This window comes from Buceros rhinoceros, unplaced genomic scaffold (genome assembly GCF_000710305.1).
Source record: "Buceros rhinoceros silvestris isolate BGI_N320 unplaced genomic scaffold, ASM71030v1 scaffold7679, whole genome shotgun sequence".
Classification (NCBI taxonomy): Eukaryota; Metazoa; Chordata; class Aves; order Bucerotiformes; family Bucerotidae; genus Buceros; species Buceros rhinoceros.
The window spans coordinates 9,543-22,128 of NW_010429671.1; the positions used below are offsets into that span (position 1 = coordinate 9,543).

General features: G+C 39.0%; 2 protein-coding genes across 2 annotated transcripts in view; both read left to right on the forward strand.

Moving 5' to 3' along the window:
- The window catches only part of BBS5 (Bardet-Biedl syndrome 5), a gene marked incomplete at its 5' end in the record, with an annotated part of 9,829 nt that extends 8,510 nt beyond the window's left edge, over window positions 1–1,319 (forward strand). Inside the window, 2 exons of the mRNA XM_010142717.1 lie at window positions 1,083–1,106; window positions 1,218–1,319. Coding sequence (XP_010141019.1) covers window positions 1,083–1,106; window positions 1,218–1,319 — 126 coding nt within the window. The remainder of the gene's footprint in view (window positions 1–1,082; window positions 1,107–1,217) is intronic.
- Window positions 1,320–3,898: 2,579 nt separating this feature from the next.
- On the forward strand, window positions 3,899–12,586 carry KLHL41 (kelch-like family member 41). The gene is made up of 6 exons (XM_010142715.1): window positions 3,899–5,153; window positions 7,808–7,965; window positions 8,058–8,165; window positions 9,000–9,185; window positions 10,948–11,094; window positions 11,920–12,586. Exons 1-6 carry the CDS (start codon window positions 4,044–4,046, stop codon window positions 12,029–12,031), a joined length of 1,821 nt encoding a protein of 606 aa, XP_010141017.1. The 5' UTR covers window positions 3,899–4,043; the 3' UTR covers window positions 12,032–12,586.

A 12,586-nucleotide genomic window follows, 5' to 3' on the forward strand; every position in this document is an offset into this window, starting at 1 on the left:
TTCCCTCTTTTTTCCTCACTTTTTGCCTTTTTTTCTTTTCATTTTTGCACGTTTTTATTCAGTCTTCAACATAGTTGAATACCTGCCTTTTTTGTAAAGGTAGGTTTTGTTTGCTTTATTGGTGCTTTTGTCACCTGGATTAAGTAACTGCACTTCTAAACCAAAACTGGAAGCTCTGAATGATTAGAAGATGGTTGCTATAGGAGATACAGATGATCCGGGACCAGAGGAGTGGCTCCACAGCAATATTCCATGACACTTGATGACTACAGTGCTGTTTGGTAGTCTTGTATAGCTGGAGATCAGCTGAACAGGAGAACATTTTCTTGGCTATCCCTTGCCAGCCTACAGGGGCAGCTAAAGCAAGATCAGGCTTTTTTTGCCCTTTTTTTGCCTTTTTTCTTTTTTTTTTGGTAAATATCAAGATCTAGCCCGCTTGTCCAGAGGTCTAGTCCCGCTTGTCTAGAGCTGTGGATATTTTCAGAGAACTGATTTCCTGAAGAGTTTGAGCTCTGATTTCCATACACACAGAGAATGGGAAAGATTGTATCTCTTTCCCAGATCTCTTGTCTGAGAGTAGAAAAGTTTGGTTAATTGTTCAGTTACTCTGTGTTCATTTCTTAGATTATGATGTTAACTGAATTTGATACTACTTACGCATTTTAAGTTAGTGTTTGAAACTGAGCAATAAATGCTGCTGCATGTGAGGCAGAAAGTGCTAGGATGCTGTCAGGTTGCCTTCGTTTTAACATTTTATTCCCTTTAAAATACTTGTCAGTGTAACGAAACGAAAATTTTACCATTTAAAAATCTTTGTTTATTATGATGGAAAATTCAAAGATTGGTATTTAATGAAAAATAACATAATCACTAACTCCTGTTAGGACCCTTTTGTAAATTATTTCAATATAGAAAAAACCTGTGATCTTGTTTACAAAACAAAAATAAAACCCATATAGGCTGATTTATTGAAGAAAACGTAACACTACAGTTTTGACCCCAAGGAATTATTAGCAGATTTGTCTTTAGAGGGTTTTCTTTTCCCCTCCAAGGTTGCAAATTCCTTTTTCTTTCTCTTGCAGGCTTACTTTGCTGATGAAAACAAGGTAAGAACATATATTTTCATACTATAAAATTCATGTTGTTAAAATGGGAGAATAAAATTTTAAAGTACCTTCTGCTTTATTTTACTTACATATCTCGTGAATTCAAAAAAGCAACATGATCGGGAGCCTGTTTTTTCAGAAGAACTAGGACTTGCAATAGAGAAGCTAAAGGATGGATTCACACTCCAGGGACTCTGGGAAGTAATGACCTGATTGAGATTGGCTTGCATTTGTTTCTGAAGCGAGGAAAGACTCTTGAGTTCTTACTAGGCTTATGAGATCGGTGGAAGATAATTTAGAAAGACCAGAGTAGCAGAGAAAAAACATGCTGAAGCTAAAGAGCAGTCAAATACTAGGTAATATGTCCTCAAGTTATGTCATAAAGGAAAGATTATTCAAACCCCTCATATGCGTAAAAGCTTTATATTTATTACATCGTTTCTGTAAGCAGTGGAAGGACAACCAGTATTTAATATGAGAGGGGGTGGGGCCCCAGCTGCTGGTGGAAGCCCTGCCCCCTGCAGGCAGTCTGGTTTCCACAAGCTCCAGAAGTCCCACCCTTCCTCTGGTCACCCAGAGTAAGGACCCAAGATGTCTCTCCTCTTTGTGGCTGCCATTTTATTTCAGCCACCATTATATAAAAAGACATACCTGACATTTTTAGACTGCTTTGAGATTGGATGCTGGGGGTTTTGACATACTTGTACCCTCGGTATTTTTCAGTCATGTGAGTGGCAGGACCGGACACCCCATCCTGCTTCTCCCCGAAGGCTGTCAGAGCAGGAAGCCCCCTCTCCTAACAACACAGGGTTCTCCGTGGTTTCAGCCACCATTTTATAGCAAGCAGTTACCATTTTTTTACAACTTCATGATCCATATGTTTACATGCTGCCCTGTGATTGGCTGCCAGGACCAACCACTGCTGCCATTTTACCTGGAAGTCTGTCAGAAAAGGAAGCCTTCTCTTCCTACATACGTGGAGACCACCATGTGAGATAGGGCAGTGTGTGGTATATAGTTAGATGCTCAGTTTAAAGTATTCATGTATTGATACACAGTGATGTACTTTCTCATAATGATTATATCTAAATTAAATTTCTATAACTCGATTAACGCTGTGCAACATAGAAATATCTTCATATGCAGAATGGTTTTGTATCTGGGCATATTGGCTTTGTCGTTGCAGCGGTGCTGTTCCTGATAACTTTGACAAAAATCTGTGTTCCAAATATTAGTTTTCATGTCTCATAATTTTGTTATATGTTCAGCACGTTTCATTTCAGGTACTTAATTATAATCCAGAGATCCCAATAGATTTTTTTTTCATTGTTTTGTTTTTTATTTTTGACTGGAGCACTTCTTTTAAGGGATGATCTAGAAGAAAGTGCACGCACAAAATAGCTTCTGTGTCTGAGTCATTAGACCTTTATGATGTTACGTGTTAGAGAGAAATGAGTCATTTATTGTTTAAAAGAAGATGCAGCTGTTATGTTTTCTAGAGAGATAAGACCTCTGTGCTATTTTCTCTAAGTGGAAAAAGTCAAATGAGCTCTTCTCAGCTGTTGTTTTAGCAGCTGACTGTCACTGTAGAGTAACTGTGGTGTGAATATAGTTGTGGTGTTTGTAGAAAATCTTTCAAGGTATATATTTCAATGATAGACTACCTGTATTGATAAGCAGTCATGATTTCAATAAACTTTGATAATGCTCTACCTCGCTGTGCATGTTGCAATCAAATAGCCATGTTTTGATCCTGTTTCCATTACATTCAAAGATCATTTTACCATGTGGGTGAAAAGCATTCTTTATATGGGCAAAATGCAGTCCTTCATCAAGGTACATTAAACAACTTAAAATTTCAATTTATTTTGGATTTGTATTGCCATCTTTAATAAAAATCTGAATGTTCCCAGTCTAAATTATGAAACCTTCAACATATGCATAATTTTTCTAAATTCACATTTGTTTTGAAACCAATTGTCCAATTTGGAGCTTTTTATAAGTTGAAGTCTGATTTTTTTATTATTATTATTCATCCATTAAATAATGTAAATATGGTGGATTACACTTTTTTCATTCTCTGTTCTACCTTTCCTATGAGCTGGTTTCGGATTACTTTAACAGAAGTTAACACCTTTCCTAGTACAGTCAAATTTAAAAGGATTGATAATGTCTACAGATTATCGAAAATAAAGAATGGTGTTTCTAAAGTGGAGGTGGAGCCTCCACATTTTGAAAGCAGAACTTTACGTAAATAATGTGTATTCTATATCTAAACTGTAGAGTTTTGTTTACAAATAAACCAAACCAAATGGATATTAAGAAGGAGCTCAGCATGAATTTCCCAGTCTTACTGTCAATATCTGAAGAAGTTGCAGGTAAGATATGGGTATGTAAAAAAATAATCTTAGAGTATAGACGATGGAAAGATCTGGAATTCCTTAATATCTTTATGACTGCAGCAGTGTGATGTATTAAGCAATGCTGAAAAAGTGAACAGTGGTTGCTGCTGATGATTTGGTTAGTAATGCTTCTATTTCAGAATATTTGGTAACATGTATATTTACAGTCTTACTCATAGCTGTCTCATGAGGGTTGGATTCTGCTGGCCCTACTCATGTCAATTTCTTGTATTGCATGTAATCTCATTCATTCAGCGTGGAGAATCATGGCAAAACCTGACCGTAGTGACTAAAAGCAACAGTTGTTTCTTTCAGTCTTTGACAGCTGTGAGAGCAACTCTTTTTTTTTTCCAAACCATCCATCCATCCTAAATTCCAACCTGTAAGAGTATGTGCCTATATTTAGCTAGTGAGATTAAGTTGCAGAAGCTTCAGGCAGGGCAAAGCACATTGGTCTGCCTTTTTTACAGACAGACCTTTGGGCAGGCAACAGCTAAAGCTTTCTGCTCCCTCCCCTTTCCCAAGTATTTGCGAAATGGATTCCCAAAGGGAACTGACTGAAGAGCTCAGGCTTTACCAATCCACCCTTCTTCAGGATGGCCTCAAGGAACTCCTTGAAGAGAAAAAGTTCATAGATTGCTCTCTAAAAGCTGGTGACAGAAGCCTGCCTTGCCACAGACTGATTCTGTCGGCATGTAGCCCTTATTTTCGTGAGTATTTCTTATCCGAACAAAATGAAGAGAAAAAGAAGGAGGTGGTTCTAGATAACGTTGACCCCAACATCCTGGAAATGATTGTCAAATATCTTTACTCAGCAAGTATTGATCTTAACGATTCTAATGTGCAAGATATTTTTGCTTTGGCCAGTCGCTTTCAGATTCCCTCTGTATTCACTGTGTGCGTCTCTTACCTTCAGAAGAGGCTTGCCATTGGTAACTGTCTGGCCATCCTTCGATTAGGTGTTCTGCTTGATTGCCCAAGGCTTGCATTTTCTGCCCGTGATTTTGTTTCAGATCATTTTGTGCAGATCTGCAAAGAAGAGGACTTCATGCAGCTTGCCCCGCATGAACTTATCTCAGTTATTTCACCTGACAGCTTAAATGTAGAGAAGGAAGAACTGGTATTTGAAGCAGTAATGAGATGGGTCCGAACAGACAAGGAGAACAGAGTAAAGAGCCTGGGGGAAATTTTTGACTGCATACGTTTTCGTCTTATGCCAGAAAAATATTTCAAAGACCATGTTGAGAAGGATGATATAATTAAAGGCAACCCAGACCTTCAGAAAAAAGTAAAGATTATTAAGGATGCTTTTGCTGGAAAATTGCCTGACTCTAGCAAAAGTACAGAAAAGTCAACGAAAGGGGAGGTGAATGGCGACGTAGGAGATGAAGATTTACTGCCTGGCTACCTAAATGACCTTCCCAGGCACGGCATGTTTGTCAAAGACCTAATTCTTCTGGTTAATGACACTGCTGCAGTAGCTTACGATCCTCTTGAAAACGAATGCTATCTAGCAGCGCTGGCTGAACAGATTCCCAGAAATCATTCCAGTATAGTCACCAAACAAAATCAGGTCTACGTGGTTGGAGGACTCTATGTGGAAGAGGAGAACAAGGATCAGCCTTTCCAGTCATACTTCTTCCAGGTATAAGCTTTAGAATTGTTGGTGCCATAACAGGAGCTGTTAAAGTTACTGAAATGTGTTCTGACACTGTGCGAGTGAGTTGTCAAGTCTCTCTACGGTTTATGGAGAGGCGTGTCTATAGAGAGCTCTTCCTTTTCTCGGAGAGAGGAACAAAACCAAGGGGCTTGCGTCTTTCAAGATCAAGCCCCGGGTGAGGTCTCAGAAAAGATTATAAGGATTAGTATATTGTATCTAAACACCAGCTTCCATTGTTTAAGGCCCAGATTTCTCATGGTACAGATGCCTAAATTTAAGCCTAGTACTATTTTTGTAAAATACCTTTTGTGAATTTCTGTTAACCGCTATGTAAGTTGAGTGCTTAGCTGCTCTAGATCTAATGAGATGTCCTTTTCTTTTTAATCTGAAATAACATGCATGACAACAGTAATGTGCGTATGTGAAATGCACTGTCACTAAAATTCCAGAAGTCCTTTTGTCACACCCACATTTGAAAACTTAAGGGCATTCTAAAATACATAATTTAGACGCAGAAGATTGTTTTCTTCGCAAACTGTCAATATCCGTACATGAAATACCATGTTTCAACCAAGAGAGAGATCTTCTGTCTTCATAAACTGTAACTTCCACAACGTATTTAAGAAAAATTAGCAAAAATACAGTTTGGCATGCTTGCACCATAAACTAATTGTTATGCTTTTAGCTACCTGGCTACATGCTTTGGGGGATATTTAAATTATCTCATGATGAATTATGCAGTATGCTGATGGCTATGTCCTGTCTTCAGGCACTTTGGCCTAAAATTGGCCCACAGTCCTATTTTGAATATGAATGATAAACAGGGATAGAATTTTAAAGCCTTCAGATATTAAGAAATGCTAATATTAAGTGTTTATAGGAGTATAGTTCACTGATTTCACACTCAAATGTTGTTTTCAGTCATTTGCTGAATCTATGAGAGGAAAGTCTTAGTTTGCCAGAGAGGGTTTAGCACTGTTTCATTTCCTTACGTAGGTGTGAAAGGCTAATCGTGGAAGTGCAAATGTCAGTGCAGAAATACTCTTCTAATAGAAATACCATGTTCATGTGATAATGTATGTAATCCAGAACTGAGTAAGTCTTTGAAGGGGGCCTTTAAAAAACTGAACCTCAAGACTGATGCTAAAAATCTACAAAGTTTTCAGAATCCTCTATCTCTACATCTGTTTCCTGACATCCTGCTCTCTCACTTGTCATCTTTAAGTTTGCTTGCTGCTGCTACTGCCTATAGTTAAAATACTTGACGGCATTATGCGTGTGGCTGTTGTTCCCTCTGAAATGTTAACGTGGTCCCAAACCAGTTTTCACTTACTGATTTCCCTTTCTCCACCAGTGAAGCACCTGTTACCATTTTGTCTGGTAGCGAGGAGCCCAGGAGAAAACAAGGCTGCCACTGGCTCAGAAATGCATGACTAGTTCATGCCCTATCGTCAGTAGATAAGTTATCTTCGGGAGTGATTCACTAAGCATGCCGTGATGTGTGATGGGTACATCTCATTACGCAACTCAAATCCCACTACTAGGGCAATCTGCATCCATGAACTAAATTTCACTGTTGCAATAAAACTTCCTGTCCAGTAGAAGTTGTCTACCAAATCTGGGAGATGCATTTTAGCATGGAGACCTTGGCTGTTGAACATCTGGAAAAAGGACTTCACCAAGCAAAATCCGGCTGTGATTACTTTGAACTTTCTCTTGCTTTCTACCAAATGCCTTTACACACACAACACAAACTCCCATGTTCATCATGAAGCAAATCTATATGCAATATAAGACAAAAAAAATATCTTTTTGACTGTTGGAGGGTGTTCAGGTTCAATTGGAAGTTCTCAGATCAAAACAAAAATTAAGCACCATGATTCTAGGAAAATGCCGGTTTGTTTTGTTCTTATGTTTTTCCTTCTGTCCTCCTGCTGCTGCTTCTCCTTAGTTGGTGTCAGCGTACCGGACGTGAATTGAGTCAGCCATGGGAGTATTTCAGCAGGGATGACATCCATCAATATTATTGCCAGTGGAGCTGCACTAGCTGCCTTTTTTGCTTAGGAGTGAAGTCTTTATTCCTTGTGCCTGCAGAGATCTCAGGAGCTTTTGAGGGCATTTGTGATGAATATTTTGCTCTGGGGATTGCAGAAGGAACATCTGTGCCATTTGCCATGTAATATTTTCTGACCACTAATAGGAACAGTGTGAGAATGTCTGGCATTTCTCATTGTAGCAGTGAGTACAACAGGCTAAATGGATTGCTGTGAAGTGGCTGGAGTGTCTGCTCGCTTCAGGCAAGAACAACATGTCCTTTCCAATACATGCTATGGAACCCAGAGAGTGAGGGCGCTAACAAAGCTCATCTTCCTTGTTTAAAGAGGGAGAGAAACTCTGTGAGGATGAGCAGATGCAAAGAGAGCTCGTGTGGCATTGACTCTGCTAGCTGTCAGCGCCATGAAGCATGGGTGTGTAGAAGTCATCATTCATTAGCTGCACTGAGGGAAGGGTAGGTTTTTCAGGCAAGCAGATGAGCTGATGAGAGACAGTGAGTGCAGTAAATTTTTTGGAACAGTGTTCATTATGTGGATTTTTATTATTTGCATTTCCTAACACTTCCTGTTCTAATGCCATTTCAGCTGGATAGCGTCGCTGGTGAGTGGGCTGCTCTTCCTCCGCTGCCATCAGCCAGGTGTCTCTTCGGACTGGGAGAGTCAGACAACAAGATCTATGTAATTGCAGGCAAGGACCTTCGCACTGAGGAGTCTCTAGATTCAGTACTGTGCTACGATCCTGTGTATGTTTAAAATTTAATTATGCCCACTGAGGACATATAAATAGCCCATTGTTTGTTGAAAGACCCTAATGGTGGTACTCTTCTTGTTCCAGGGCAATGAAATGGGGTGAGATCAAAAAGCTACCCATCAAAGTATATGGCCATGCTACTATCTCAAACAATGGATTGATATATTGTCTGGGTGGAAAAACTGATGACAAGTGAGTCTCTAAGTCTTTTCAGTACAATTTATAAATAACATTATTTGGTTGGTCCTTTATATGTCCTCACACTCAGAAATCAGGGCTCCCCCTTTTTACATCTCTGGATTAAGGTTGCTAACAATTTGGCACAGGGGAACACATTACAGTATACGGGATATCTTTTATGATAAAGTAAAATTGCATATATATTGTAATCCACACTAGTTATTTTAATGACCAAACTTATTGCCAAGGAAAATTTTACTTACATTGCAGACACATTAGTGATCTATAGCTATGAGGACCCTCACAGGAAGTATTACTTCTTTCCAGATAGAAATACTTACGTGGAATGGAATTACTGTGTCAGTTTTTCAAATTTTCTGACCTGTGATGCCTGTTACACCTTAATGGGTGTAACATTAGGAGAATTCCAAGTTTTTACTTGCTGCGCACATGGTGGTAATTTTTCACTGTTTGTGTATGGGACATTTAAGATACAAGCATGACAAATCATCCAGAACAGGAGCACAATCTTTTATAACCTTTGTCGTGCGTTCCTCCGCAAACCCATCTGAATAGAATACACTGGGAAAGGACGTTGTCTTTCTCCTGTAAGGTACAGTGAAATTGCTGCCCTCTGTAAGCAGCATTTAACATTTGGTTTAGTTCTATGGATGTGATCAGTGCTTTGCAGGCATGCCAAGATTCCCAGATTAGATACGGGAAAGGATGTCATGGAGAGGAAAGAGGTGTCACCCATAAACCCACACAATCCAGCTCAACTAGGTCTCACTTGAACAAGCCACAAGTTCATTAGAAATGACGACAGGTTTTCTTTTTCCTCCCCAGGAAATGCACAAATAGAGTATTTGTATATAATCCCAAGAAAGGAGACTGGAGAGACCTGGCTCCAATGAAAGTGTCTCGCTCGATGTTTGGAACAGCTATCCATAAGGGCAAGATTGTCACTGCAGGTGGTGTCACTGAAGAAGGTCTTACTGCATCTGTGGAAGCTTTTGATCTGACCACCAATAAGTGAGTGCAATATTCAAACTATTTTTAAGCACGTGTTTTATCATCTAGGCTTTTAGGAGCTTTGAGATAAGAGTCACAAATGTGTTCAGGTGGTTATACTCCCACTGAGACACTTGGTCTACATTCCCATCTTCAGCAGCAGCTTGAAGAGCTCCTGTCTCTGGCCGTTTTTCCTGCCCCAACACCGTCTTCTGTGCTTGCAGAGCTACACTGCAAACGTTGATCGAAGAGCTAATGCAGTGAAAATAACACCCCCTATCCTTTTTTTTTTTTTTAAAGTCTCTGATTACTTTCCCAGCTTAGTTGACCGCAAAGCCACACAAACAGGTGTGCTGGCAAAATAGGTGGAGAAGTTGGAGAGATGGGCAAGGGCTGTGCAGCCTAGCTGAAACAGCACTGGCACTAAACATGAAACCCAAGCAAAAGACATCAGGGCCCTAAACAGGACTAGCTGGATGTCCTTTGGGTATATGTGGCCTTGTGATGTCTTGCTGTTCACTTACCTAGTCACAGCAAATACCGTTTACCAAGCTAGTGACAGGCAGATAATTCTGCTCATTTATTTAATATGAAAACTCCAGAAAAACTTTCATTTTTAAGTGCATATCCTGCAATGCTATATAATGACAAAAGAGAGGAAGTCATACCTGGAATGAGCTCATTTACCTGGTCCAGATACTTTCCCATGTTCTTCCTCACAGGCAGAATCTTTTGTAGTCAGCATCCCTCAAATATTACGGTTTTACAGGAGTTTATACTCTCTGTATCTGTGTCTTTCTACTGTTAATTTTCCTTTTTGTTACTTTTGTTACTTTTCCTTGCTATCATCACATTTACAAACTTTAAAATAGTATCAGTAAAATTTGATTATGATAGCTCACACTTGTAAGCGGTCCTGGATGCATCTTTGTTTTGTTAATCAGCACTTCTGTTGTATATAAACACATTTAGCTGATTTGTTTTCACTGGCAGGAGGCATTGGAGCCATCAGCCTCACAACAGCAGCTTTAACTTCAATGTATGCTAGCTCAAAGAAACTTGATTATAAAATTTGACAATACAAAATGGAGATTGTGCAAGAAGCAATTCTATGAGGGAACTTTGGCCTTTACATCTTGTATAGAAAGCAAAGTAAAGTTACCATGATGTTTGGCACATTCTTCTCTTCCATTGGTCAGAAACATGCGGCTTGTGGTCGGTAAAATCTGCCGGTTCTTGTCTTGGTTTACTCTGTTCTATTACAGTCAAGTGACTCAAGTGAGAGCCTATTAGTTTTGATGTTGATGTTATCCAGAAGTGGGATGGATGTCTGTATGTTCTACGCGTCCATGGGTATGAACTGGTAGAATAACAAATTATGCTAATGAGTGACTTTTTTTAAAATTCGAATTATTATGTTAATACCACTTGAAAGGAATAAGCATTTTGGAAACTATAGGGAAAAATGAGAGTAGCTGGGGAACAATACATCTGTATAAAGCATACTACTGATGATGGGACCAGGAGAGCTGTAAGATGAGGTCTCTGGGAGGAGATGTCATCATGGTGTAATTCCATCACTTAAGACTTGCAGAAGTCCCCGTGGAGACGGAGACACTGAAACTCACTGCTGATTTACCTCAGAATTTTTTCCTTTTACTTAACCATTCACTCAAGTGGTCATTGGTACTTGAATTTATGTCACCCAGAGGTGTATTTTAGCACATTCAGGTTAGAGTATTTCTAATGTGTGTTTAACTTAGGTTTTACTTTTCACCTTTAGGTGGGAGATTATGCCTGAATTTCCTCAAGAGAGAAGTTCCATCAGTTTAGTCACCTTAGGTGGAGCTTTGTATGCTATTGGAGGCTTTGCAATGATACAGCTGGAATCTAAAGAATTTGCACCCAGTGAAGTCACTGACATATGGAAGTAAGTTTAATTTTAATCATGCTTTCCTGGTGGACAGCCATATCTAAAACTGAGGTTTATAGACACTGGAGGGTAGAATTCATTTTATGTTTAAACTCTGGAAAGGAACCATAGCACTGGTTGTAAAGCATTTGTTAATAGATAGAAATGTTTGTCAGAAAATAACAGATGAAGATGAGACTTAAATGACTACTTCCACCTACTAATAATTTGAACAGTCCAAAATCACAATCTTCAGATTCTTTTACTCGTAAAACAAGTAAGTTGGCAGGTTTAGTCTTGTAAGTGTACCATGAAAACATTCTCTGTTTCTTGCCATTCTTATGCAGAAAAGCTGGTATACACAAAGGTTTGTACATACACATGTTAAGAGTCAAATGGGTAATTGTTCCAAGAGAGTCAGAAATCCCTATCTCCTAGATTTATTTTTCTGTCTATCTAAATTGTCGTATCTTTGCTGTGACTCTTCAGTTGCTAAGGCAAATTTGGGAGGTTTAATTGGCAGAAGGATAGGAAGGATTCCCAGAAAAAACATCTTTATATGTAAGAGTCTGAAGGAATTCAGAAGGGATACTTAAGACAAGGAGGAAGCTTTTATAGGACTAATTAAAGTATGACACAGGCAAGCAACAAGCTTTAGGGACCAGGAAAAGTACAACTCGCGTGTGCAGGAACATCTTTCTGTTCTGTTTTAGAGGACAAAAGCAGCATTTTGTGGCATCCTTCAGCACATGGTTGCTACAAGCCTCTGCAACATATGGACTGTCCTTTTGATGTACTCAAATTTTATGAAGCTATGTTCTGACCTTATTTTGTTAAATGCAGGTATGATGATGAAAAGAAGGAATGGATTGGCATGCTGAAAGAAATTCGATATGCTACTGGGGCCTCCTGCCTGGCTACACGCTTAAACCTCTTCAAGTTATCCAAACTGTAAACAGAATGCTGAAAAATGTGATATGGTGAAGAAGTTTCAATAGGCTCTTCTGGTTTTGTTGCATGAAAACGCCCCCAAATTGTACAGAGTTTTGTAGCAGCATACTAGGTAGACTGCTCACTGTTAAACAGTTCATCTGTCTCTCCAAGCCTTAAGATACTTACTAGCTAATCAACAACTGAATTTTGGCCAACATTTAAAATCCTGAAGAATTCTAATTAACATTTATTAGAATAAACAAAGATTTCAGAAAGAACTCCATTTTTCACTCTACGAAATTGCCAATAAAACCTGTTAGACTTCCTTATACTCAGACAACCCAGGACATTGGTGGCTTACCCTCCAAACAATGCCCATGAATTTATTGTTAAGTTAAATGCAACTAGTAGGTAGCTAATTTTATTCTAACTGGCTGTTTGTGGTCTAACAGCCTGATTTCCTTCTTCAGCAACGTACATAAATCCTGCGTTCTTCATGTGTATCTTGAAAATATTTTCATTAGAGCCCTCTAAAAATACTTTAGCCTGAAATCAAAGCGCGTATTGAAAACAAAAG

Excerpts from the sequence above, each read along its gene's own strand:
- KLHL41 (XM_010142715.1), top strand. The coding sequence starts at position 4,044 with ATGGATTCCCAAAGGGAACTGACTGAAGAGCTCAGGCTTTACCAATCC. Across the intron at positions 5,154-7,807 it reads TCCAGTCATACTTCTTCCAG|CTGGATAGCGTCGCTGGTGA; the intron begins GTATAAGCTTTA and ends ATGCCATTTCAG. Across the intron at positions 8,166-8,999 it reads GGTGGAAAAACTGATGACAA|GAAATGCACAAATAGAGTAT; the intron begins GTGAGTCTCTAA and ends TTTCCTCCCCAG.